This window comes from Lates calcarifer, linkage group LG14 (assembly GCF_001640805.2).
Source record: "Lates calcarifer isolate ASB-BC8 linkage group LG14, TLL_Latcal_v3, whole genome shotgun sequence".
Classification (NCBI taxonomy): Eukaryota; Metazoa; Chordata; class Actinopteri; family Centropomidae; genus Lates; species Lates calcarifer.
Window position 1 is genome coordinate 6,090,133 of NC_066846.1, and position 25,462 is coordinate 6,115,594.

At 41.2% G+C, this 25,462-nt stretch overlaps 1 protein-coding gene and 1 long non-coding RNA gene across 3 annotated transcripts in view; one reads left to right on the forward strand and one right to left on the reverse strand.

Annotated features, from left to right (window-relative positions):
- Positions 1 to 647: 647 nt before the first annotated feature.
- LOC108888780 (uncharacterized) lies at positions 648 to 1,874 on the reverse strand. The gene is made up of 2 exons (XR_001961885.2): positions 1,737 to 1,874; positions 648 to 1,054 (listed from the first exon to the last, which is right to left on the reverse strand). It is a non-coding gene; the product is annotated as an uncharacterized LOC108888780 (long non-coding RNA).
- Positions 1,875 to 3,172: 1,298 nt separating this feature from the next.
- Positions 3,173 to 25,462, forward strand: part of ppp2r5b (protein phosphatase 2, regulatory subunit B', beta) — a 37,094-nt gene continuing 14,804 nt past the window's right edge. For both annotated transcript variants that reach the window (XM_018684934.2, XM_018684935.2), the window contains exons 1-5: positions 3,173 to 3,371; positions 20,159 to 20,355; positions 22,633 to 22,734; positions 23,744 to 23,836; positions 24,343 to 24,473. In XM_018684934.2, the coding sequence (XP_018540450.1) occupies positions 3,179 to 3,371; positions 20,159 to 20,355; positions 22,633 to 22,734; positions 23,744 to 23,836; positions 24,343 to 24,473 (716 nt within the window). In that variant the 5' untranslated portion in view covers positions 3,173 to 3,178. The remainder of the gene's footprint in view (positions 3,372 to 20,158; positions 20,356 to 22,632; positions 22,735 to 23,743; positions 23,837 to 24,342; positions 24,474 to 25,462) is intronic.

Consider the following 25,462-nt stretch of genomic DNA (forward strand, 5'->3'; position numbering starts at 1 on the left):
ATTATATGGCTGGAGTGTGTTTATGGTGAGAGGAGCAAAAAGGCTGGCAGTGCAAACACCAGCACAACACAGCCACTGCCAGCCAAGGTGTGACTTTGAGAGGGAGATGAATGCGCGTGGATAATTGCGCTTATAAGTGTGTGTGTGTGTGTGTGTGAGAGAGAGAGAGAGAGAGAGAGAACAATGGATGGGACTTGATCCTCAAAGCCAACAACAACCTCGCGTGCACGCACAAACAACACACACATGCGCTCACCTCAAATAGGAAGCGAGGAAAAATGGGGAAAGGGAGGGGAGGAATCGGGGAGGGGAGGGGAGGGGAGTCAGACAGAAACACCGATGAGCTGCTGGAGCACAGGAGCGAATATTTCATAACAGGATGAAAGAGCAGCCAGAGGTTTGGCAGAGGTGATGCGGTGAGAGGTGAGGAGCGCGAGGAGACACTAATGACGCATCTGTTTAAATTGAAGAGGGTTTTTAAAAAGCACAGCCGAGCCACATAAATAAAGGCAAATAAATAAATAAATTCATCCTATAGCGTCATCCGCAGTGAGGAGCCTCATTCCTCTCTCTCCTTGCACCACCTTTAGGCTGAGGCACCGTTTCAAGTCAGGCAGGGTGAAAGGAAGGAATCATCCGGTCACAGCTTTCAAAATAAAACCCTTTTTTTAATGGACCTAATATTTTTTTCGCTGAAACAAGTATGTAGGATATGGCAAGGTGTGGCAAAGGCACCATATGGAAAACAATAGGGATAACATAAAACACATAACACATTACATGCTAACTAAGTTCAAAAGAAACAACACAGCACAGTGAGTCTGTGTAACTGAGATTCAAACACTACAAACAAAAGTATCCAAATGAACTTAAATCTGATGAAAATACACAAAATGTCTAAACTAAATATCCCTGATTCCCCTTAATGTGGTGGGCTCTTGGTACAGCCTGATTTGGACTTCCTGTATTTAGGTCCACTGCTTCCTGAGGCCCAACCTTTTGCCCAAGCCTGGCCAGATGTCTCCAGCAGTGGAACCGAGGCGCTGCCCCAGCACTGGTAAAAGAGAAAGAGAACAACTTAAGATAAATTAACTTAACATAATGTTGAATGAGGTGTGTTTTCAAAACAGTCTTGCACATGTTGATGATGACATAGCATCACGATACAAGAAGTACTACTATCAAAGAAAGCATCAGCTGCACATTCATACGACCAATACAATCTTGTCATTTTGAATTCTAGTGATCATGATCATGATGTCCACCTACAAGCCAGTACCTCACTTCAACAGGTATGTGTTTTCCTTAATTTGTGCATTTTAAATTCACATTCATTGTTGGTGGTTCACCAGAGTTGAGTTTGCACATAGCACGCGATAGCATGAATAAGTATTAACTGGGCAACACAGGCAACTGTCTCCGTGACCTCCAGAGGCCAGAGACAGCTCCAGGTTCACTGTTCAGGAGCTGATTGATTTTAATGTGTCATTCTTTAGAAATATGACAGTTAGTGAAGCAAAGTATTCGCTGCCATGTTAACAGCCTTCACAGGAGTCTGAGTCTGGTTTCAAACGACCCCATTTCATACTCTAAGACCTTCCTAGAGGAACAATGGTTAGCTTGGACCCATGTAGCTCGTGTTTGCTTCAGTTTAGTCTGACCACGAGTCAGTTGCTATCAACTAATACACACTTTTATCTTCGCCATTCTTTATTTTATTTTGAAGGCAAGAATACCTCATTTCCTGTATCTTCCTAAGCCACCTCGTGCTCCTTGACGCAGCTCTCCGAGGCGCCGTAGGACGACCGGATAACGGGAACCGAGAAGGGGGACAGGAGCAAAAACGCGTCAGTCTGTCAGACATAGACGGGGTGCTATTGTATAACCCAGGCCTTCAGTCATTTTCACTTTAGGCTGCCGCTGCGAGAAAGTGTGGCTTCTTTCTTTTCTTTTCCCCCCTTGTCTCTTGTTCTCACCGCGGAGGTAGAGACGGAGCGGAGCAGCGGGGCTCGGTGTTTCATCGGCCGCTGGCGGTGGACCTGCACATGTCGGCGCGGTGAGGGACCGTTTGTTTCCCCGCCCTGATACGGTTGGAGGACGGCAGGAGAAGAAGGAGGAGGCTGCTTGGAGGGGCTATAAACCGCGACGAGAACGACATTATCAACCTCTGAGCAACCGCCTCCCCCCAAAAATTAAAAAAAATAAAATAAAATAAATAATAAGCAGGTGCGGCCGTTTTAACGGTCGAAAGAGGATCCGTTAAAAACGAGCGAGAAGGACAACAGTGATGCGGCAGCCGAGGTGGGCCCAGATTGATGATTTTATGATATCATCATCCACCGCCAGGACCGATCACTGATTTTATTGATAAGGAGCATCATCAAGGAGAATACGCTATAAACTGACCTGGAGTCCGTTTGTTTGCTTTTGATGTGGATAAACAGGAGGGGGTTAATCGGTGCTTGATTACAGTGATTTTTCTCTACTCAAGGAGCTCAGCTGTGTGATCAATAACAGAATTAAATATCCTGATTTAGGCCGATGACTTAGTCTGTGTGTGACGCCAACACAGCAGCAGAGAGGCGTGCGTGCATGCGTGTGTGTGTGTGAGAGAGAGAGAGGGAGTGTGTGTGTGTGAGGAGACGCGCCTGTCTGAGCATCATCTGGTAGCTGTTCAGGCTACTCCTCCACGGGGATGATACACAAGCGATTTTTCATCTGTGCGTGAAAAACAAGAAGAATCGGGGATGCTGCTGCTGCTGCTGCTATTTCCAGTCCGGCTCTGATAGAGACAGCGAGGCGCGCAGCACGGGACTGGACATCCAGAAAATCTTACAGCTCCTCACCTCTCTCCTCCGCCTCTGCACCTTTCTCCCCCACCCCCCCCTCCCTCCCCTTTATCTCTCACCCCTCTCCTCCTCCCTCCTCCTCCTCTTCTCCCTCCTCCTCCACCACTACCACCCCTGGAGCGTCTATTCATTCTGATCAATTGATAATCCATCAGTGATTCAGAAAGCCACCCACTCCTCCATCCTCCCCTCCATTCACCCATACTTCCCCTTAAACGCCTCTTTACGCACTCATACGCGCAAAGGCACGCGCGCACGCCACCACCACCACCACCACCTTCATCAACACCACCACCACCTATACCGCATCACCACCCGCTACAGCCATCATGGAGACGACCAAGTTGCCTCCGTCCAGCCCGTCCTCGCCGACCACCAGCTTCTCGGTGCCGTCCGCGGAGAAGGTGGACGGCTTCCCGCGCAGGTCCATGCGCAGAGCCCGGCAGAGGAGGTCCCACAGCTCGTCCCAGTTCCGCTACCAGAGCTCCCAGGTGGAGCTCACACCGCTGCCCCTGCTCAAAGGTGAGACACTGATTTTACTTTAGCAGCCATCCTGTAGGACTATGTCTGAAACAACACTGTAGGAATATTATAGGAGAATCATTGTGAAACCATAAGGGTGAAAAGTCCTTTAAGATCAACTTAGACTCACTTTTGTCCACTTTATTCTTCATTATTTAAACATCTCTACATCAAAGTGAAAACCATGTCCTGACTTTACATAACGTTCCCACTGATTGGTACTGTGAAGGTCTATTGGTTGGTTCTATTGTTAGGTGTCCACTCACTCATATTGTCCTTTCTGCCCTCCTGTCTGACTGACAGGTGATAGCAATGTCTTTGATTTATTGGACCGATAGGAACCAGTCTGGTTTTGGGACTTTTTTTAAGGCTATTGATCAATCTGCCAATTATTTTCTAAATTAACTGGGACAGATTTTGTCCATCAACTCTCAGAAAACAGCAGAAAATGTCCATCCTCGTTTCCCACAGTCTAAGGCGATGGCCTCGGGTGTCATATTTTGATGTTCTTATTAAAATGTTCAGCTTACGGTGATTTAAAAGAGAAAAGAAGCAAATCCCTGCACAGGAGAATCTGAAATCAGCTGATGTTTTGAAAAATGACTCAAATGGTTAATCAAATATCAAAATGGTTGCATGTAAATGTCACTTGACTAATCGATTAATTGAATCTCTCCAGGTCTGTTCTGCACCTTTTAATACTTTGGTAATACTGAGATTTGATTATTGCTAAAGCAGAAGATCAAAGTTTCAAGTTCACATTCATGTATTCAGAGTCTGGACTTGGCGTTGACAGCTTACTTAGGCACACATTAAAACACAATACCATCAAACATCTGCTTGTTTCCTTGGCTGGTTAATGAGGCAACAGTAGAACCATCATCTCGTTATCAGGAGGCCTTTTCCTTTGACAGTCCACAGGTTGTGGGGCATGCTTCTAACTGGCCTTGCTAAATAAAACCTGAAACAAAAATACACAAAATAAGAAACATATTTACACAAACTGTTTGTGTAATCAGAGCTGCACCATTTGCAGGTCTGTTGTTGCCATAGCTCTAATCCCAGAGCTGCTGTTACTACACAGCGGCCACTTTGATCTTAGTGAGCTTGTTCAGTATCCTCTCAGAATGAAAGCATGCAAAGATGTGGGATCCGTTGGCTTTCTATTTCAAACATCTACACTTCCTATACACTTGCATGCCCAACCTGCAGACAGACCTGGGTGGGGTTTGAAGTGAAACGATCATAGAAAAATAGGATATTGTTGTTGTTTAGCCAGTTTTCACTGATTAATCAATTAGTTGATTGATGGGAAACTAACTGGCAGTAATGTTAGTATTTGATTTAGGACAGTTTATTTAGAAAAAAATGCCAAATATTTTCTGGATTCAGCCTCTCAGATGGGAACATTTGCTGTTTATTCCTGTTTTACATCATTGTAAATTAAGAATCTTTAGGTTTTGGATGGCTGGCTTTCAGATCAAAACAAACTTAAGCTTAATGTTATTTCTAAGTCAGATCACTTACATTATGGCTCTTCCTACACATTTGCAACTGTTATGCTATGTGTTAGCTTTTACCTTTATCATATAACTGCCACTTGTAGCCACAGTTGTCTCTAAACTCAAAAAGATATTTTCTTGCCAGTGAGTACATGTCAGAGAAATCAATATGTTTGTGCCTTTTTCTTTGGTTCTCACAGTAAACAAGACTTATCCTGTCATGTCTCTTCCATTTTTCTTTATTTCTATTTCTATATTCATCTACACCTCTTACTCACCTTGTGCGTCGTCTTTTCCTGTCTAACCCGTGCGTGCAGTACAAGGGCAGATTGTAAGTCCTCATCTATGCCTCTGGCCCCTCTTTATAAGGTTACTCTGGCTTTCATGTAGCCTGCAGTCGCTTCCCATTAACCCTCTATGTTGAGAAGACCTTTCTGCTTTTAGAGACGAGGTGTGTGTGCTCTTATGTGTTTTTACACCTCATTTCCCCGGCTTTGACTTCCTCTCAGGCCCGTGAGCGAAGAGTGTGATGATGGAGGGTTTTCACTGTGTCTTGACAGCACCTTCGGTTCCAACTTCTCTGTGCATACGTGCTATAGCTTTCACAGACAGTTATTACATGGCTGCTGCACTGCTGCGGCACCGTTTCTGGATCCCCAGGAGGAAGTGATAGTAAGATCCTGCAGCACCGGCGCAGGAGAAAAGCCTGGTGTGGGAAAGTCTGTAACGGGCAGTATGTAGGCCAAGTGTAGACAGACTTGTGGGTGTTTTACCCTCCAGGGAATCACATTCCCATTGTTAATTTGAACTACTCCTCCTGTTAACAATGGCACATCTCTTTTGTTTTAAGCCCTGAGCAGAGCCTCATTCTGGCTCAAATATGAAACAGACACAGACAGACCTGCCATATAACAGTGGAGAAGCTGTGACAAAAGAAAAAGCTGGTAAGCAGCAGTAAGTGTAAAATCCACTCTGAAACACTGTCCAGAAACTGCTGCCTAGGTGTACGTTTCCATCTTATGGATCCATTTGATGCTGTATTTTGGCTGGCAGATAGAGATTAATGGCAGAAAATATTGAAAATGAGCAACAGTAAACCATTTTATGTAGATATTTGTCTCAAAGAGTGAGAGCCTCAATATTTTGGACCAATATCAACAATCTAAACAGGAAGAAATCTGTTGCAGAGGAAGGAGACACTCTGATTCCTGGCCTCAATTGATCACAATACAATGCACACATAGCTTGCATCTTTGGTGATCTGTCATCAGTAATGTGTGAAACATTGCCATGTAAAACAACTCTTTAATAACAGGAACAAGAATCTACTCTCAATTTTTTCTAGATCTAAAACAGCTGTTATGGAAAATGCTGGCAGTTGCTAAATGTAATATAAATACATGAAGTAGGTTTAGTGAAATCTGGAATGAACTGAACGTCATAACTAACAGCGCAAGAGCAACAGAGGTTCCTTTCATGTCACCCAGTAAGTGCTGGCTGCTTTTTTCAGTCAATTGATTCTGGTGCTGAAACGGGTCAGTTCATTGGTCAGTTCCTTTGCTGTGCATCCACCATGTATTATGCATGTGGTATAGTCCTCTGTAAAGAGTTCAGTATAGTTTCTCTAGCTGTTACCTAACCTTCAAGATGTTGATTTCCCCATCAATAATAGCATCAATCGACCACCAATCGTACACATTGCTTGCTGCTTTGCTGTTGTCACAAGTGTGTGAAATATCCATCCATTATCTATACCGCTTATCCGTTAAGGGTCGCCGGGGGCTGGAGCCTATCCCAGCTGTCATTGGGCGAGAGGCGGGGTACACCCTGTACGGGTCGGCAGTTGTGTGAAATATATCAATATTTAAAAATAACCTTCTGTAATAGGAACAAGAAGACATTTTTGCAGTATGAGTCTATGGGGCACACATTTTGAGGAACTAAAACCTTTTATTGGTTAATTCTTCTGCTAAACAGACCTAGAAGTTGGGGTAGTGGATGAGCATGTAGTTTGTCTGACTAGTATGCAGGAGATTGGAGTTTCCCATCACAGACCTACAGTTAACTGTCATCTTTCTATTGGACTTAACCATAATCTTTTCCTAACCTCAACCATGTCGTAGTTGCCATGCATAGGTGTTGTAGAAAGTAAGAATTTTCTTAATGTTAGCACAGGATGAAAAAAAAAACATAATCCCATGATAGGCAAAACTGTCCAATACTGATATCCCAGTGGCAATAGGCTTGTCATAGGAAATATGACAATATCATATGGATATCATATGTGCAAATCACCTGCATAGGAAATACATGGTTATCAGACAGATCACCATTCACCTGCAGCAGTCTTGTTCACACTCTATGCAGCCGCCTTACTGAAGAGTCACTGAGCCAGCTTCCAGTTTTAGGGCTGTTGTTCTGTAACTGATGCTGACCTTTGAACCCCCGCAAATACAGAGAGAGTCACCTCTTGGCAACTGAACCATTGTTGCTAAAATTTCTCTGCACTCAGACACAGCAGAAACATGCTGCTGCTAAACCACTGAGATAAATACTAAATATTTTTTCAGTGAACAAAATGTTCAGAGATATCTATAACAAGATGAGAATACAGACACAGTTAAAGCTGATCTTTAGGTGAGGCGACTATACTATCCTCGTGATGCTCCAGTAAGCAGTGAACTGAACTGGAACACTGAACTGACCAATAAAAAAGCAGCAGGGATGGTCAAGGCGACCAATTAATTCACAGATGAAGGGTGAAGGATAAAGGGTCCCTATAATCCCTTTTACAGTGTATTCATGTTTGGCTGCAGGGCTGCAGTGTGTGTGTGTGTGTGTGTACATGCATGCACACGCACACACACACACACACACACACACACAGACATTTCACCCCTTTCTGGTCACGGTGCTCTTGGACCAGTTTTGAAAGTTCATGTCTATATAAATGGATAAACTTGTTTAGAACTCAGAATTTATGGTGAGTTCTCCCTGCAGGGTCTATTTCGTAAAAACAGCACCCATCTAGTAAAAGCCTCTTTGGATGCTGAAGCAGTTAGTCTTCTGTAAATTGCCAAAACTATCAAGCCTTTCAGTAGACATTGGCGACCTACAAACCATGGATCGTTTTATCTCTATTAGCAATAGCCTTTCCAAGCACTTCCTCTTTTTAAATGTAAGTACTGCTGAAATTTTTCCCCAAATAAGACGATGATTAAGTCACACCGCGGCACCAAGGCCCGATAAACTTGGAGTTTCTCTGGGACCCAGGCAAATTAAAATATTTAATATCTGCTGTCACGCAGTTAGAGAGCCACCAGATGGGTATCAAAATATTTTCAGACACAGTCATGGTGAAAGCATTTCCTTTCCTGTCTCTCTACACTTTAATTTTCACATTGAAAAGTAAAGATGGTGCTGGGAGTTAATGGTTCTGGAAACTAGCCCAGTGGATGCTAACTGGCTGTCCTCATCTCCTTACTGTTTCCATTAGTACAGAATCAGACTGCAAGTAAGCAAAAAGAAAAAAGCCTTTAAAGGCAGAAGACAAACTTGAGCAACTGTTGAGACCAAGTCACGGGTTATATTTTGTAAATCATTCAGAAGTTGGGACTTGGTGATGTTTAAAACACATCTGCCATGATGTCAGCTTTTCTCTCATTATTGCATGATTTTGGCAATGTAATGTAAATTCTATTATGCCTCATAGTCCATCATATGAGAGATTTATCAGAGTTGATTGTCAAGTTGGTCCTCGGCTTTCTCCTCATTGTCCTCCTCCATGTCTTCAATTACACTGCAGCTCTCTGTCTGACCAGAGAACAGGCTGAAAGCTCAGCGCTCCTCCCCAGCTGCGATGCTCTCCCCTGGGGCTACAGACACCAGTCAGGCTTTCCGGTCACGGGTGTTGTGCTGTTGCTGGCAGGCTAACCAGGCTAAGGTCACATTCCTGCCCAACATCACGTCAGCAGATAAACAAACTTATGATTATGATTTATGCCCTGTTAGCACACCAAAGACAATTAGCAAAAATGTGGTGATTTTTGAGATTACTGAACCAACTGCCTCTACCTATCAACAGAAGATCCTGCATTCAAGCAATGCAACACTAGATTCTTTTGCTTTTGACCTTGAGATACACTTGGTCTCAATTCCCTCTGTTGCTAATTTGTAGACTTTTTCTCTTCTTCCTGCACTGCTCTCTGTGTGATGCCCACGCTGGGTGTTAAAATGCGAAATGCATCTGAATTGTATCTAGGTGGTGAAAAACACACACTGATAAATTCTATATATGCACTCAGCATGCACTTTGTATGACCAGCAGGCTTGCATTTTGATTTGACTAACAGTAACATGGTATGAGTCACCAGGTGCAAATTCGTTCCACACAGAGTTACTGTAGCTGTGAAAGAGTATCCACCTGAGGGATAAAACACATTATCAACAGTCGTCATGGCATGTAAATGTCATGACCACAGGTAGAAACATTATTACCATAGAAACTTCCTACTAGAAGCATTGTTACTGTGGATAGAAATAACACTGTGGATAGAAATGTCACCATTGTGAGTAGAAATGGATTTGGCTGACATGTAATTACATTCACTGTAAGTAAAACGCCTTCAGAGCAGGTAGATGTACTGTTTGTAATCCAGATGGCAAAATTACCATTATCAGAATTGTAGGCTGGGAAAAGCTTTGCAGTCTAAGGGTTTTAGCTTACAGTAGGTCAGTGACTCTATTCTGAGCTGAGGGAGGATGAAATCTTTGTAAAAACAGTGGAGTCGTCAAGTATTTATTAAATCCTGAGTGTGTGTTTGTGATTGTGTAAAACACGTACGTACAAATGCAGGGTGATCACGGGACACTTTCTGGTCTATCTTGAGATCTTGAGGAACATTGTTGCTGCCAGCAGCTACCTCAGCCGGAGCCTAAAGAGAAAATACACAAAACAGCCTCTCTGCTCAGCTCGGCCCAGCAGCACGTTCTGCCAGCCTTCCCCGCTGAACAGTTTTACTAGGCTCACATTGCATTTTTGACGACAGTGAAGGGTATTAGCAAACAGTACACTGGCAAACATGTATCTGTATTTGGAAGTCACAAGATGATCATACTATAGCTATTCCTGTAAGCTGAGTGTCACCAGAGGCTCTAATTTTGTCGTCCTAGTTAAAAGAAAAACTAAGTTTTGTCAGCCTCATCATCTGATATGGAAAACAGCAGCAGATGAAGCCAAAAAAAAAAATTTTTTTTACCACAGCTGTTTCATACAGTCATCTGTGGTGTTGGATTTCTTCTCATCAAAAATTGATACCTAGTTGTTTATTATTATCTCCCACACCAATGTGAAAGCAGCAGCGCTGCAGAGCAGCAGCAGGCCTAATTGCTGTTTTGAAAATGAATCCACATGCTCAGCTCCGGTACGTTTATCTGCGTGCTGAATCCTCAAAACAGCTCAACAAAAAAATCATTAATAGGGAAGCACTCCTATCAAGTAATTAATAGATAGATGTTTTATGCAAACACCCTTCAGCGTGCAAACCAGCACCACCATTACTAATTGCTACTTTAACCATGCAAAAGAAATATCCATATAAATAAATAGCCATGCATGATGTTCCCTGTCCTTGACATTTCCATCAGTGGCTGCCAGCAGCAGTGGCTGTTCAGAGGGCTGTTGAGTGTCCTCAGATAATTTTGACAGGAATGAAAGGATGTTGTATGAGCTTTGAGAGTGTTCTCTCATACCTGCACAAAACCCATCCTATTGGTTGGCTTTAGCATTTAAGCATCTTTAAAAGCCACGAAACACCCTGCAGGTATAAGATGAGTATTACAATGTGAGAGATTAAGACTTTGTTGCACAGGGTAACAGACGGTGAGTTGAAACAGGGTGGGATAACTGGAGGAATTAAATGTTACACATTTTAGGTAAAACGGTTATGTGAAGTATTAGGTTATGGGCTCATACTCTCCTTCAGAATAAGAAATGATGATCTGTATTGCAGACCAGTAAGTAGTTAATCTTTTCGCAACTTGGCTTTCTTAGAGTATTGCACCTAAACATTTGCCTGATTATGCTATCAACACACTGGATACCATTTTTCATGTCAAAGTATGCTTTTGCAATCCCTCTGTTTCTATGGAATAATAGGAAATCCATTTAAAATGCTCCCACTGCTGTCTGCAAAAGAACAAAAATACACCACTGCCAGTGTTTCATAATGTATTCAAAAAAATGGGCCATTTTCATGAACAAAGAAAAGATTGGAAGGAAAACATGCCATCAGACAAGCACGTTATGAAATCTTAAAGACCACCTTATGAATTAGAATAGATTGAGAACAGAATATAGTTTTAAGTACATACTGTTCCAGCCTTATATACGTGAAAAGAGGTGGTAAAGTAAGCTTTTAAATGTCAAAACATGCTTGGAATTGAAAAAGAACATTTATTTTTCCAGTATCTTTTTTTCTTTTAATTTTAAAATTAAATTAAATTTTCACTGAAAGGCATTCTAAACATGCTAGCAGAATATATTACGCAAGGATGAATGTTGCTGTGCCACTGTCTGGTAAGACCAGGCTTTAATTTTGATGGAAAAAAGCCTTTGAGAAGTTCTTGTCCTGTTAGTTTCAACTGTTACAGTAGCAGGGCTCATAGATAGCGTAACTGTAGCACAAGTATAGAGTAGAAATAGAGCCAACAAAATAATTTAGCAATTTACATTATACAGCAATATTTACAGTTCCTAAATTTTGCAAAGCTTGCATAAATGAAACTTCTTCATGAAGAACAGTGGGTAATGATGTTGCAGTGTACTCTATGTTGCAACAGTGAAACAGTGCAGACATAATGACTGACATGGTAAAAACTGGTACAAGTTACTGTTTCTGCCAGAGACCCTATTTCAGGTATATTTCCTTGCCTAGATATTATTGTTGTCATTTCCCTGTGATGCTGTAATTTGTCACAAATGACATATTGTCTAAGCAATATGTACCATAACCTTACATGAGCCATCTTATGTGTTAATTTGTTTGTGTTTTCATTTTTATTTGTCCGGCATGTGTGTTTGTCCACATTACAATAATGACTGTATGGCAGGCTCAGTTTTAAATGTGCTGTTTACTGTAAAACAGTCACCTTCTCACACAGATTGTATGTGGGAGATTGAATGACTGTGTGTGTGCGTGTGTGTGTCTGTGTGTGTGTGTGTGTGTGTGTGTGAGGGAGAGGCTGGCTGGATGGGCCTGGTATTGGGTTACAGAAGGCATGGAGTAGTTTTTGCTCTATGACTGTCTCAGATCAATTAAGAGGGAGAGTGGGGGAGAAAGTGAAGCGGGTGATGAAAGAAATAGAGTGGATGAGGAAAGAGGAAATGACTGAACATTAAGTTGACAGGTGGAGGAGGAGGAGGAGAGACGGTGGGATAAAAAAAAAAAGGCAGAGGATATTGCTGGGGAGAGCTTGTAATGAAACGGCTAGCGATGCAATAACCCCACGCACTGCTGTGTCACTGAAGAAAGAGATGATTCTTAAAGGAATGCGCTGAAGCTTGGGAAAATAAGCTCTCTGATTGAATCACCACAAGTTTCATCACAAGTGGACATTCAGTATTGAATATGCACTTGTGGTTCTGAGGCAGCATAAAGCTGAGCAAACAAAGAAAATCAGATACTGGACATGCAGGGGTGATGCATTGTGAATCAGTCTTGAGGGAAATTGTGAAGGAAGATTTGTTTTAGATGGGATGAGATATTGAAAGCAGAAAATATGAGCAAAAGTGAATTTTGCTGGACAGAGCGTTCTTCCAGGTTGCAATGAATCACAACCAGCTAAAAAAAAAAAAAAAAAAAAACATACTCGGCCTCAATCAAGGACACGAAAATGTGAGAGTTTTTTTTTTTTTTTTCCAGTCTCACATTTCCTTGTGTGTGACACATAGCAGCAGCAGCAGCAGCAGCAGCAGCAGCAGCAGTGTGGAAAGCACCATGTCCGATGTATACGCTGTACAGCAAACCAACACATTATTATTCAACAAGTGAAGGGTACAAAGCTGCTAATCAAATGTTGAGGATGTCTCCAGCTGGGATAACCGTCTCCCATATTTGTTTACTAACCGTCTCCAATTTGTGTTTACATTTCATACAGCAAATATTGCTTTCACAGGAGAATTTTAATATCTCAAATTCCTGAAAGTCATTCTGCGGTCAAGGAGAATTTGGACTTTTAGATAAAAGAGGAGACATGTTCACTAGCTCAAAGACTGTAAAATAACCTGAGTTTATTAATGCTAATGGAAATGTATTTATTGATAGTGATTCAGCTGATTATAGGTAGAGTAAGCAACACTAAATTACAGACAATAGATGTGAACTACAGCCTGTAACACCCAGCTGGTCTCTGTTCATTATGCTGTGTGTTGGAAAATGTGTATAATTAGTAACATTGGATTATTTAAAGATGGGCTTAGCGCACCACTTAATCTTTTGCCATGACATAGCCTTCCCTTACAGCCTTTGTCACAGAGAGAGGTGGAATTTTCTGTTGGTTCACAGAAAATTCAGATATATTCAGATAGATTCAGATATAGCAGATGTTAGCTGTCACTTAGCTCACTCTTATTCATCCATGAGTTTAACTTCAATCATTTCTATTTTTCAAATTGTAGGCATCTCAATTTGGAATGAAACTCTTAGTTTGAAACAGGGAGGCTCAAAAATTCTGGAAGCTGTTATAACTATGTCTTGTTTTATTGTGCGCAGAATTTCATAGCAGCTTTTGGCCTAAAAAATAGAGGAAAAAGATAATTATCAGATCCTAAAAACTAGGGGGACAGTAAGCACAAACTTCCACCAACACCGAATCCAAGGACATCATTCCTGTAATTTTAGGTGAAATTGATTTTGACCCTGCAAATACTCTGCAGTATTTGGTATTCAGTCTATCTTTCACCAAACAATAACAAAAACTCACTCAGTGCAGCTCAAGGTCAACTTTTTTAAGCTTTCAACCACAGTCCACAGTTTTCATTAGCCAAGTGAAGTCAGTTCTGTTCTCCTCCTATTGTATGTGACTACTTGTTATCACACAACAGACATACTTAGGTCACCAAATGCAATTTGTTGATGAGGATCATGAGATGCGATTGAAAGCTTTGAAAAAAAGACACCAAGTTAAACCTGCATTAATTAATTTTTTTATTTTTGGTTATTTGGAGGCATCGTAACAAGATGTAAGATGGCAAACCTTTTAGGAGAAGGTTCTTTATTGACACATAGTGCTGATACAGAGCAACATAATCATTCATCTGGAGACGTCTGTCCATCTGATAAATAGTAATCCAATATTCACTCAGCTCTGTATCAGTCTCCACCTACCCCTGAGAAATATGACCATGTTTTCAGCTGCTTAATACTCCACTAGGTTAAATAGCTATTCGCTATAACTTTTGGGTGCTGCGCAGGTAGCGCAACAACAGTAAAGTTGTAGGCAGCAAAATCAAAACATTCAGGTGAAAGATGCCAAAAACTCCACTGTTAAGATAAAATTATTGATGATTGATTATTGATGCCTTAACCATCGTTTGTTTTCCACAAGTAAACTATTTCCAAAACTGTAACCACACTGTAGTTTTCATATACAGGTGTTGAAAACAAAATAATCCTAGAAACATTGTCATTGGACGTAATTCTGGATTTTGCAACAGTCATTATTAATGTTTTTTGGAGACCCGTGTCATCATCAGTATATCCTCTTTTGAGGGAGAAAAAATATTGTCACTCTCTCAGAAACTGAGGTTGATTTTGACCCTGCCAGTATCCCGTAGGATTTGGAATTCAGCCTCTCCTTTTGTTATTTTTGTAAGCAGTGTGGAAATTCCATATCCAGATAAGTATCAAAATATAATGAATTGTTTCTTGGGCCGAGACCGATCTGTGCACCAAATGTCATAAAAATCTGTTCATAATTTGGTGAGATCTCCTGCTGACAGACAGACAAGCTAACCGAGAAGAATAAAACATAACATCCTCAGCAGAGAACACAAACCTGTCCAGAAATGTGCTCCTTTTCTTTCCTTTCCTGTCAGCATGGATAGACGTGATTACCTGCAACATACATCTTTATTTACATGTTATATGCTAATGCCTGGTAGGTCTCATTACATATTCTCGGTACCATCACCAAGTGACTCTTCCAAGTATTTCCTGCTCTAATTTAAAACAGCGGGATGATTCGTCCTGTTCTTTCTCAGCTGGTAAATTGCTGTTTACTCTTCAGTGTTCTTGAAAACCTGAAGATGGGCGACAGGAGGAGGATGTAGTCAATCATATGTGATAACATCCCTCCTCATTCCTCTTTCTAATCATGTTGTTTATGAGCAGGGTAATGAATAATGTGTTGTACATGTTTCCTAGACAGTTTGTCATGATGTGGAAAGGTTGTGGGTTATTCGGAGGATTAGATTATTTAGAGATAGACTTACAGCACGTCACTTAAACCCATTAAGGTGATATTTATACTGCCCCAACTTCTACGCCGCATGGTGTCTCACTTCTGATAGCTGCTGTAGCTCCTTCTACTATTTATAACTGTGTCTTTCTTTTCTTTATCTTCCTCCATCCCTTTCTGTCTCTTTCTCCCCTTTCCCCTCCCTTCCCATCTTCCTCTCTGCGTCACTGTATCTGTGCATTGAGCATCAGTGTGTGCTTAATGACAGAGGTGCAGAGGCGGCTTGGATGGTAGCTAAAACAGAAGCTGTCCTCCTCTCTTTCTGTCTCTCTCTGTCACATACTCAGCCCCAAACAGAATAACTGTTATTTAAAGACCAGAGTGGTGCTCGCTCATTAAAAAAAAAGCCTCAGAGAGATGGATGGGTGGAGGAGATTAAAGGAAAGATGGAGGGAGTGAAGAGAGGGAGCAAGGGAGGAAAAGAAGGGAGGTTCCTAGTGATGGAGAGATGTGAGAGAGGCAGGAGGAGGAGGAAAGGCATGATGTCATCTTTTAACCCTATACCGCTCCCCTCTCCTCCCTCCTGTTTCCTCTCCAGATTCCTCCTCTTCTCTCTGTGTCTCTCTCCAGCAGGACTATATTTAGAGTTGTGCAGCTGTGTATGTGTGTGTTTGTTTTGATGCAGGGTGCTTGGCACTGCTCAGTCGTATATGTTACTGCTCCTTTTACCAGATTCATCCTCTTCTCTCGCTCTCACCATCTTTTTGTCACATGCTGTCTTTTCCCTCCCTGTGGTTCAGGTCGTCTTTCTTTTTTTCATCAGCCTTGCGGCTCCTCTTCCTCTTCTGTCTGTTGTGTTTGTCTGGATCAAAACTAACGATGTATCAACCCTACTATCAAATATTGTCTGTGTATCCAAAGCATTTATTCCTCTGTGCCAATGAGCCTCATTGTTGATTTAAAAACTCTTAAAGTCACATGTCCCAGCATTATAATGAACATGGTCATAAACATACACTGCCCTGCTGCCTACTCACTAGCATAAAAAATTTATTTACGTATAAAAAATTGTATAAATGCAATAGTATGTCATTTCATATTTCAGAAGCAGCCTCCCAATCAGATACAGTTAGTTTCTAAGGAAGCTAATTTCTCTCTAGACTCCTCTTAAAATCTGTGAACTTAATATTTTCTTACTAATTAGCAAATTATATCACATAGCACTCCTCAGATCCATTTATATACCTCTAAAAGTTAAAGTGATTCAGGTAGTGGCTTTCCAAACTGCATTTGAGACCTTTCTCCCTGTGGACTTCAAACAGTGTTTTCAGATGTTTTTATTATACCTACTTTGTTGGACTTATTTTTTTTTTTTTGGTCTTGTTATGTCTAAATTGGAATTACACAGTCTTCCATTTCAACCTTTTATTGCACCCTCAGTCATCATGTTTCTCCCCGCAGGACAAATCTAAGTCCACTATTTACACTCCTTTAGCTCCGTTTTTGGTTTCAAAGTTAGCTAGTTGTTAGACAACAGATGCCTGTGTATGGATGGAAACAAGGTTGCTGGAAGTGGTGGGAGAGAACCAGAACACTAAACTTTCAGGCCCTGAAACCAAAACAATTAGCTAAAAGATGGTAAAACTCTGTAGAGCTGTGAGAAAACTAAAGAGTCAGATTAGATGAATTGTTAATAAAAATATAGAATACAGTACAATACAGAAAAAGTGATTCATGCAGCTTTAAAAACCAGAAAGCTGTAAGACTAAGATAATGACTAAAGGAGGTTATTCTTGGTAGTTGTACATTTGGAAGTTTGTTAATTTACAGTCACTTGAAGAACAATAGCAGTAAAGATAGCTATACAAAGCTCCAGCCACTATTATTAGCACTAATAGCGTACCATTTATAATAATTTAAAAGAAGAGTGTCTTTGCTTTTTAAGCCACATTGTGTTTTGTGAACCTGCTGTACTATTTTGACATGCTTTTGTAGTCGTGGTAATGTAATGCAATAGTGTGCCATGTTGAGGAGAGGGGGCTTTCTGAGTTAATAAAGGTGAAATAAATAAGGATATAAAATTTAACTATATGCTTTTAATGTTGCAGTTTTAATTTTATAGTCATAGCTTGGCTCGGTAGTTATTCACTATACCGATTTGGATTGTCAGCAACATGAAAATAGCTCAGTCATAAACGGCTCACTTGCTGTGATTAAGATCTTAGTTAATGTTCTAATCACTGCACTGACATGATATGAAAAGCTGCTTTCAATGAATGAGTCTGGAGTAACCTCTACTGACCTAATAATAGCACAGCCAAAAGGAAACCTGAAATTCACCTCACCCAGTATTACCTCAGTTTGGTTTCTCTCCTGTTTCATAATGCTCCGTTTGTCTTTCATTTTCTTTTCCTTCACTCTCTCACACTTGCTCTCACATGACCCACCAAGTCCCTTCATTCCTTTCATCTTCCCTCTCTTTTTCTCACCTCCTTTTCTTCACAACGCTCATACACAGTTTATCTTTCCCTTCGTCTTTTCGCCTCGCTCTGTTCTTTTTTCTCAGTCCCAGCACGGCACATCTTCATACAATTACTCCATTAAAAATGGATTAGATTTCACCTTCACAGTCTGTCTACAGAGAGAGAACAGGAGGGAGGGAGGGCGAAGACGGAGAAAAGACAGGGGATTTGAGAAATCAGGAGAGGACGAAGAGATAGGAAGGATATGAAGGGGTAGATTAGGATGGAGCAAAGCAAGGAAGGGAAGAGGAAAATGGAGGGAGAAGAGTGACGAAGGGTCAGGAGGATGAAAAGATTGAAGCTTCAGCTATCTCAACCAGCCAGAAGACATGAATACTGAGGGAGTTTGTGGTCACCTTGCAGATTTAGACTGACATTTATTCTCCCAGCAAAGTCAGAAGAAACGGTCCACCCTCTTAAACTTTTCACACTTGCTTTTTGTCGCAAATAGTCAGAAAATTGTGTGAACTTTTCTATCACACAATAGACCAGTCAGTGAGAAATGGCTGCAATTCAAGAACAAATTGACCGTTCAGTACAGCGGACAGGCTCATAGATGTCAACACTGGATGTAAAATGGCTGTGAAGAATAGAGAGTGTTTATGCAGGTTCTCTCATGAATGTTGACTGGACAAAAAATTAGAGGCAAGTCAAAAAATTAGGATCATTATCTTGTATTTAAATTACTCTTGCAAGTATTTCCATATCACCAATCTGGGGCTTTATTAAACAGATACTTTGTCACATCACCATCTAAATTATAGAAAGTGCAGTTAGTCATAACTGATGGGATAAAAGGCCACTTTCAATGGTCTCAAAGAATGTGTGCCTTGTGCCTCGACACATCAAGCAAAGGGCAATCCTCGTCTTTTGTTTGTGCAGCTCTGTGCCAAAGGGAGCAGATGGTCCCAGCGTGCCCACATGAGGTGTGGGGGTCTGGGGCTGGAAGAGCTCCAGTCAGCACCCCTTACCCCTCCTGTGATTCCCACCTGGAGGTTAAGAAGGGTTAAATCTAATCCGCTCGTGCTGTGCATGTGTGTGTGTTTGAGAGAGCCTTGGATCATCCTCCTTCCAACTGCACAGCTATAGTCTAGACTGCTTCCCAGCCTTTGGTAAAGCTGCATTGTTTTGCTCTGACAGAGGGAGATTATTTGTACAAGGCTCTACTGAGTTACAAGGTACACCTATGCAATCTAATACAATCCAACACTTTTACTGAAAATGTGAGCATACAGAAGCATAAACTGAAAAATCTCTGTCTAAACAAAAGGTATTTTGTGCACAGAAGCCCAAATAAAGCTGCAGAGATTTACATATCTATCTGTGTGTACTGGGTCTCTGAGTGTTTAGAGTATTGGGTCTTACACACCTGTCCGTGCATGACATACTAAGACAATGGCCAATGGGGTGGCCAGACTTCTTTCTGTGTATTTTTCTATCATTTATCTAAATATAGATCAGTATGTTACCAACCTCACAAACATCACACTTATATAGGAATCTAAAATCTGGATATTTTACGGCCATATTTAGCCATTGAGTCATCAATCATGCGGAAAAGGAACCAATAATTCCCATTTGGCTGTCGTCAAAACCTGTAACTCTCTATTATGGTGTTTGCTTCATTTTTAAAAACTTTTTGTGCATGATGCTATACAGGCTGCGCTGCTAAGTTTCACACCCCTTCAGGCCCACAGAATCAATTTAAAACTCATTGTACTTGTTCAGTAATTCCATGGGTATGAGCCACTTTCTCTACATCTGTGAAAAGTGGAGTTTTCAGAGGTACAAGGTTTTAATCTGACGGCCAGCAGCAGGTTGTTTCATTGTGACGAACAGGTCTGGAGAATGAATCTGACAGGTAATAGGACTGAGATACAACACAGCCCTCTGGAAGAAGGTGTGTGTGTGTGTGTGTGTGTGTGTGTGTGTGTGTGTGTGTGTGTGTGTGTGTGTGTGTGTGTGTGTGTGTGTGTGTGTGTGTGTGTGTTGATGTGTGTGTGTGTGTATGGATGCTAGGCCCTGTGCATGTGGGTGTGTACAAATGTGTTTGTAGAGTAATAGTCTGCTCTCTTTCCCTCATTACCTTTGAGAGAGGATCTAGCCTGTAGAATACATCTCTCTATACTCCAGCTTGCTTTCTCACACTGCCACTTTGTCAAACAATTCGCTACCAAACACAAAGTAGCCTACCTTTCAGGAACGCCATCCCATTTGGCTATGCAGCATCGCCTTTTTCTGTCCTTAAACCTTCCTGTCTCACTAACTTTTTCTCTCTCTTTCCTTGTACTTCTCAATCTTGCAGACGCCCCGGTGGCAGAGTTGCATGACCTGTTCTGTAAGAAGCTGCAGCAGTGCTGCGTGCTGTTTGATTTCCTGGACTGTGTGGCTGACCTGAAGGGGAAGGAGATCAAACGTGCGGCACTCAACGAGCTGGTGGAGAGTGTAGCGACTAGCAGAGGAGTCCTCATAGAGCCACTCTACCCAGAGGCCATAAAGATGGTAGGAGGGGAGGAGAAGAAGGGATGATAGGGGATGGAAAAATGGATGAAAGACAAATGGGTAAATGCTAACTATCCGAATGTCAAAAAACAGAATAGTTGAGCACAGACGGTGACAAACAATGGCCACGGTGGATGAGCAAATGGATCAATAGCTAAATTGCTGGGGGAGAAGAAAAATAGAAAGCAAGAAATACATTTCCACAGGTGAATCAATCCTCATCAAATGCAACACCTGGAGGCTCTACCCATAGCAAGAAAAGACATGAGGGAGAAAGGAGGGATACTGAAGGAGGAAAAGAAAGAAGATAGACAGAGGGGTATCTACCTGAGGAGCTCTGGTGGAGCCACCAGAGGCTATAAACAAAGGTGGTGAGAGAGGAGAAACGAAAGGGGAGGATAGAGAGGGAGGGAGAGATAGAATGTTTGCAAAGGGTGCTAAGAAGCAATCAGCTGCACAGATGGCAAGAAGGAGAGGGATGGAAAGGAAAGATAGTGGAGTGTGGTAGAGAGTGCGCACACCAACACAGAGCACCAGATATCCCAGAGGATATAAAGAGGAGGAGAGGAAGAAGGAATTGAGAAAAGAAGGGAAAGCGAGCAGAGGATAGAGCTTATGTTATGGAGTGACGATTCCTAGAGGATGTGAAAATGCTGATAGGACAGAGAAGGGAGTGGAGGGAGAATGGGTGAAAGATTTAATGTGAGGCCACAAGCTTAAAAAGCTTAAATTATTAGGTGACCAATAATAGAACTAGTGGATAGTATTGTAAATGTTAGGGTTAGGTTTAGGGTTAGAGCTTAAGTGCAGCACCACACAGTGGATGTAGTAGGCTACAGAGGACGGGGCAGAGAGGAGGAAAGTTAGAACAGGTGCAGAGCTGTGATGCCCAGAGGACCAGCTGAATACTGAAAAGTTTGAGATTTGTGTTTCCCAAACATTGTTTTGCTGAATTTTATTTTTCCAATCTGTCATGAATATCTTTAGAAGTGGCTCCTAATGGGGGAAAAAAACAAAATATGATCATACCAACTACACAAACAAGGCAGTCAAGTCATTTGTCTTACAAAACTAAGTTTACAGCCATGTTAGCATCTTTGCAAGGCTGAACCTTAGTTTTACTTCAGTATGGTGCTGCTGTCTATGCGGGTACTATGTTATAGAGTGATAATTCGTGGCAGCCAAAACATGACAGTAACCTTTTTCTGTCTGTAGCTATGCTGTTGGTTCTGTGAAGCTGTACTCAGGCTCAGCAGTGCTCTGAGCTAAGTGCTAACATTAGCATGCTAGCACACTAACAATAACAATGCTAACATGCTGATGTTCAGCAGGTATATTGTTTATCATGTTCACCATCTTAGTTTAGTTTGCTTTCATTCTAATGTGTCTGGCATGTAAATAGAGGACCAACCAACTGACAGACATTGCCTTCATTAGCTGGCACGGCTAATAACACCAAACAAATAGCTGCAGCCAGGCAAGCAAGTCAATTTTCTAATTTGAAAATAAACTTCATGAATGTTTGATACAAAAGAGATATTATGTGGAGATGGACTGGAGAACGGGAGTGAGCTGAGAAAGCTCTGGAAGAAGGGGGAAAGAAAGATGATAGGATGGGTGAGGTAAGGATGAGGATGGGTTAAGAGAGTCTATTGGCTTTTATAGGTTTTAAGTGTTCTGGGAGCCATATTCTTGAAGCTCTGTAGCTAAAGAAAAGAGTTGCAGAAAGGTTTGGAGTGAGATTTACTCGGTTATATGAAATTAGCCCATGTCCTCCTGCAGTGAGAAGTTTAACAAATACAGTGCAGAGTATGAGAGAATGGAAAAGAAAATGCTTCTGAAAAATGGGGCATTGGGATTCACCACATTTGCTTTTTGTTATATAGTTTATGCACTAAATGGCTGGTGGAAATGCATTAGTTGAATAAATCATGACGGTCAGGTTGCAAGACTTATCAGCTGTTCTTAAAACACAGTCTGTGAACAGCATCAAATATGGTCAACAATAGGAGTTGAAGTAGAAGTTGTCTATGACAGCCCAGAAACTAAAAATACAACTGTTTTACCTATTTTATTTACTCTTAAATCCACATAACTTTCCCCTTTACCTCTCCATCCCGTTCCCTTTTTCCTGCATTTCCTTCATCCCTTTCCTGTATCCATTTCCCTTCTAAAACCCTCCACCCATACACATTTTCATCTTTTCCTTCCACCATTCTTCTTCCACCTCCTCCCATAACTTTCCTCCCCTCCTCGTCCTTGTTTGTGGTTTTCCAGATCTCGGTAAATATCTTCCGCACTCTCCCACCCAGTGAGAATCCAGAGTTTGACCCAGAGGAAGATGAGCCAACACTGGAGGCCTCCTGGCCACATCTGCAGGTACGCCATATGTACACAAATTCATGATGTGATAAAATTATGACCACGTTTACATAACGTCATACATTTCCCTTACAGAGGTTAAGGGGGAAGAGGGAAGTTGCTCTCAGAAAAGGATATGTTCAGCAAAATGTGTTGACTTTGGCATTTTTCTCCAAAAAACTGAACATTGTTATGATGCACTTGCTTTGTTATTTAACTGAAACACAATGCCGTGTCAGTAAGTGCAATGAAAAATGGGCCCCACTATATATTATATACTATATTTGGGAGGGCAGACAATGCCATAATGCATAGAACTCCCACCAGGTGTTACTTTTAATGCAGAGTTCAGCATTTATCTGCACATAAACACGCTGTGCCTGAACCAGAGGTCCTTTGAATCAGTTCAAACAGCTGCTTAAAGCAAGAGTTTAGGAAAATATATCTGTTCTCTCAGCCTGAATCACAAAATGGAGATCTATCAAAGAAGAATTCCTAAATAGACTTGTGATTCTTACCAGATGACATTTGGAAGTGGTGTACAGTCACTTCTGCATCTTCAGGAAGAGATGAGTCAAAACATAAGCGTGAAGTCCACGCAAGCACACGAAACAAAATCTTTTTCCCTTTCTCTCTCAGTTGGTCTCTTTTGGTATAAAACAAACTCAAGCATAGAGTAAGCAGGTGAAGTTTTCTGAAGTCATCTTTTAAGATTTGTGGCATTTTAAGCTCAAGATTTCTTCCATGAAACAAAAATTGTCAACCATTTTGAAAAATATACTTATTCAATTTCTTGCAGAGAGTTAAATGAGGAAATTAATATCGGTCAAGCAAATATGAAGCCAAAAACAAAGTGTAAAAATGACCTTTTGTTGTTTATGGGGGACTTATATATATTATATATATGAAGCAAATAGAAAGCAAATCACTGTATTTTTCCGTATAGTTTAACTGTTTGTTTAAGACAAACACATACACACACACACACACTAAATGACATCTAACCCTCTGTTTTTGCGTGTGTTAGCTGGTGTACGAGTTCTTTCTGCGTTTCCTGGAGAGCCCGGACTTCCAGCCCTCCATGGCCAAACGCTATGTCGACCAGAAGTTTGTCTTGCAGGTAGGCCTCTCTCCTTTCCCTCCTTGAAAAATGCTGTTTGTCGAATTCAAAGCTCTGAGATGTCTCTAAAATCCAGATAAATGGGACGATATAAATAAATGAAGTTCTTCTTTGAAATACACCAAGTTGTACTCCTCAAGTGCTCTTAAGTTTTGGTATCAAGGTTTGGGTGCACACATAAAAAATTGACTTAAAGATGCTACAGTTCTTGTTGTACAACTTTTATCTTTTATACTCTGCTTTTTTTTTTTTAGAAATTGATGATGAACAGTTAATGTAATATTAATTTTTCTTTGTAGGTGGTAAAAATATATTTCTATCACCATGAAATTTCACCATGAAGAGACAGAAAAATACTCCAGAGGTTATTCAAATATTAAAATCAGTTTGGGATTAGGAGCTGGGTCTTACAGTGAGGAGATTAGAGAGTGAATGAATGAGGCCACAAGCGCAGACATACAATCATACCGTGTTTGTGTCTGTAATTATCTTACGTGTGTGTGTAGCTCCTGGAGCTGTTTGACAGCGAGGACCCCAGGGAGAGGGAGTACCTAAAGACCATCCTGCACCGTGTCTATGGAAAACTACTGGGCCTCCGAGCCTACATCCGCAAACAAATCAACAACATCTTCCTCAGGTACAGGATTTAAAGGCGCTACTTACAGCATTTTTAATACCAATTTTAAAGCAGCAGGTGAGAAAAGCTCTGTGACCTCTGTGATATATTTTTCAGGTTTATGCGTCACCTGCATAAAAGCTAAACAGAACAAAATTCACAGCTTTAAACCAGTGGTTATTAAGGGCTATCATTAGATAGTGTGGCGAGGAGCTAATTGGACTAACTTTTCCAAAATAGCTTTTCAGTGTGTTGTCAGCTAATTGATCTAATCTTTACACGGCTTTAGACACAATAGAAACACACAGAGGAGTGTACTGAAGGAACTTGTGGTTCTAGCAACAGTTCCTTAATTTTAGCTTTTAGATTTTAGTTCCTGATACTTGAGGTTTTCTCTGGTCAAAAAGAAACAAGCAGCAGAAAGCACAAGGGTTGGAAAATGCAGCCTTAATATTAAGAAACACCAAAATGTCCATGTTGCATCTAAAATCTGTATTTTGGCAAGAAAAAAGAAGTATTGTGTTTGACATGCACACAGACAGGCGTGCACAAACATGACAGTGCACATTTGCACCAACAGCCATACTTTATCTTCTTCCTGCATCTATGCTGAGAGCTGAATCACCATGTAGTGGCACAACTCTCATCAAATGATTGCAGCTCTGACTAACAAAATGTACAATCATGTTTCATCTCATCCTCCCTTCAACAAGAGTGGCTGAACTGTTGTCTTTTCTTGTGTTTGCAATATAATTAAAGCATGGCAGAGCTGCGATGCTTCAACAAGCTCTGTTTCTATCACAGTTAACTGGCTTTAGTATCATTGTTTTACCTTCTGGCAGCTGCAAGGCAAGCTCTCTTACTGTTGTTGTTTCATTTCTCTCTAGCGTCACAGCGGTTACACAGGAGATGTCAGGAAATTTTTAAGCATGTCTCACATTAGGCAAAGACAACAGAATGTGTTTTATTATTTCTACATTTACTGTCTTTTGTAATTGCTTTTCCTATTG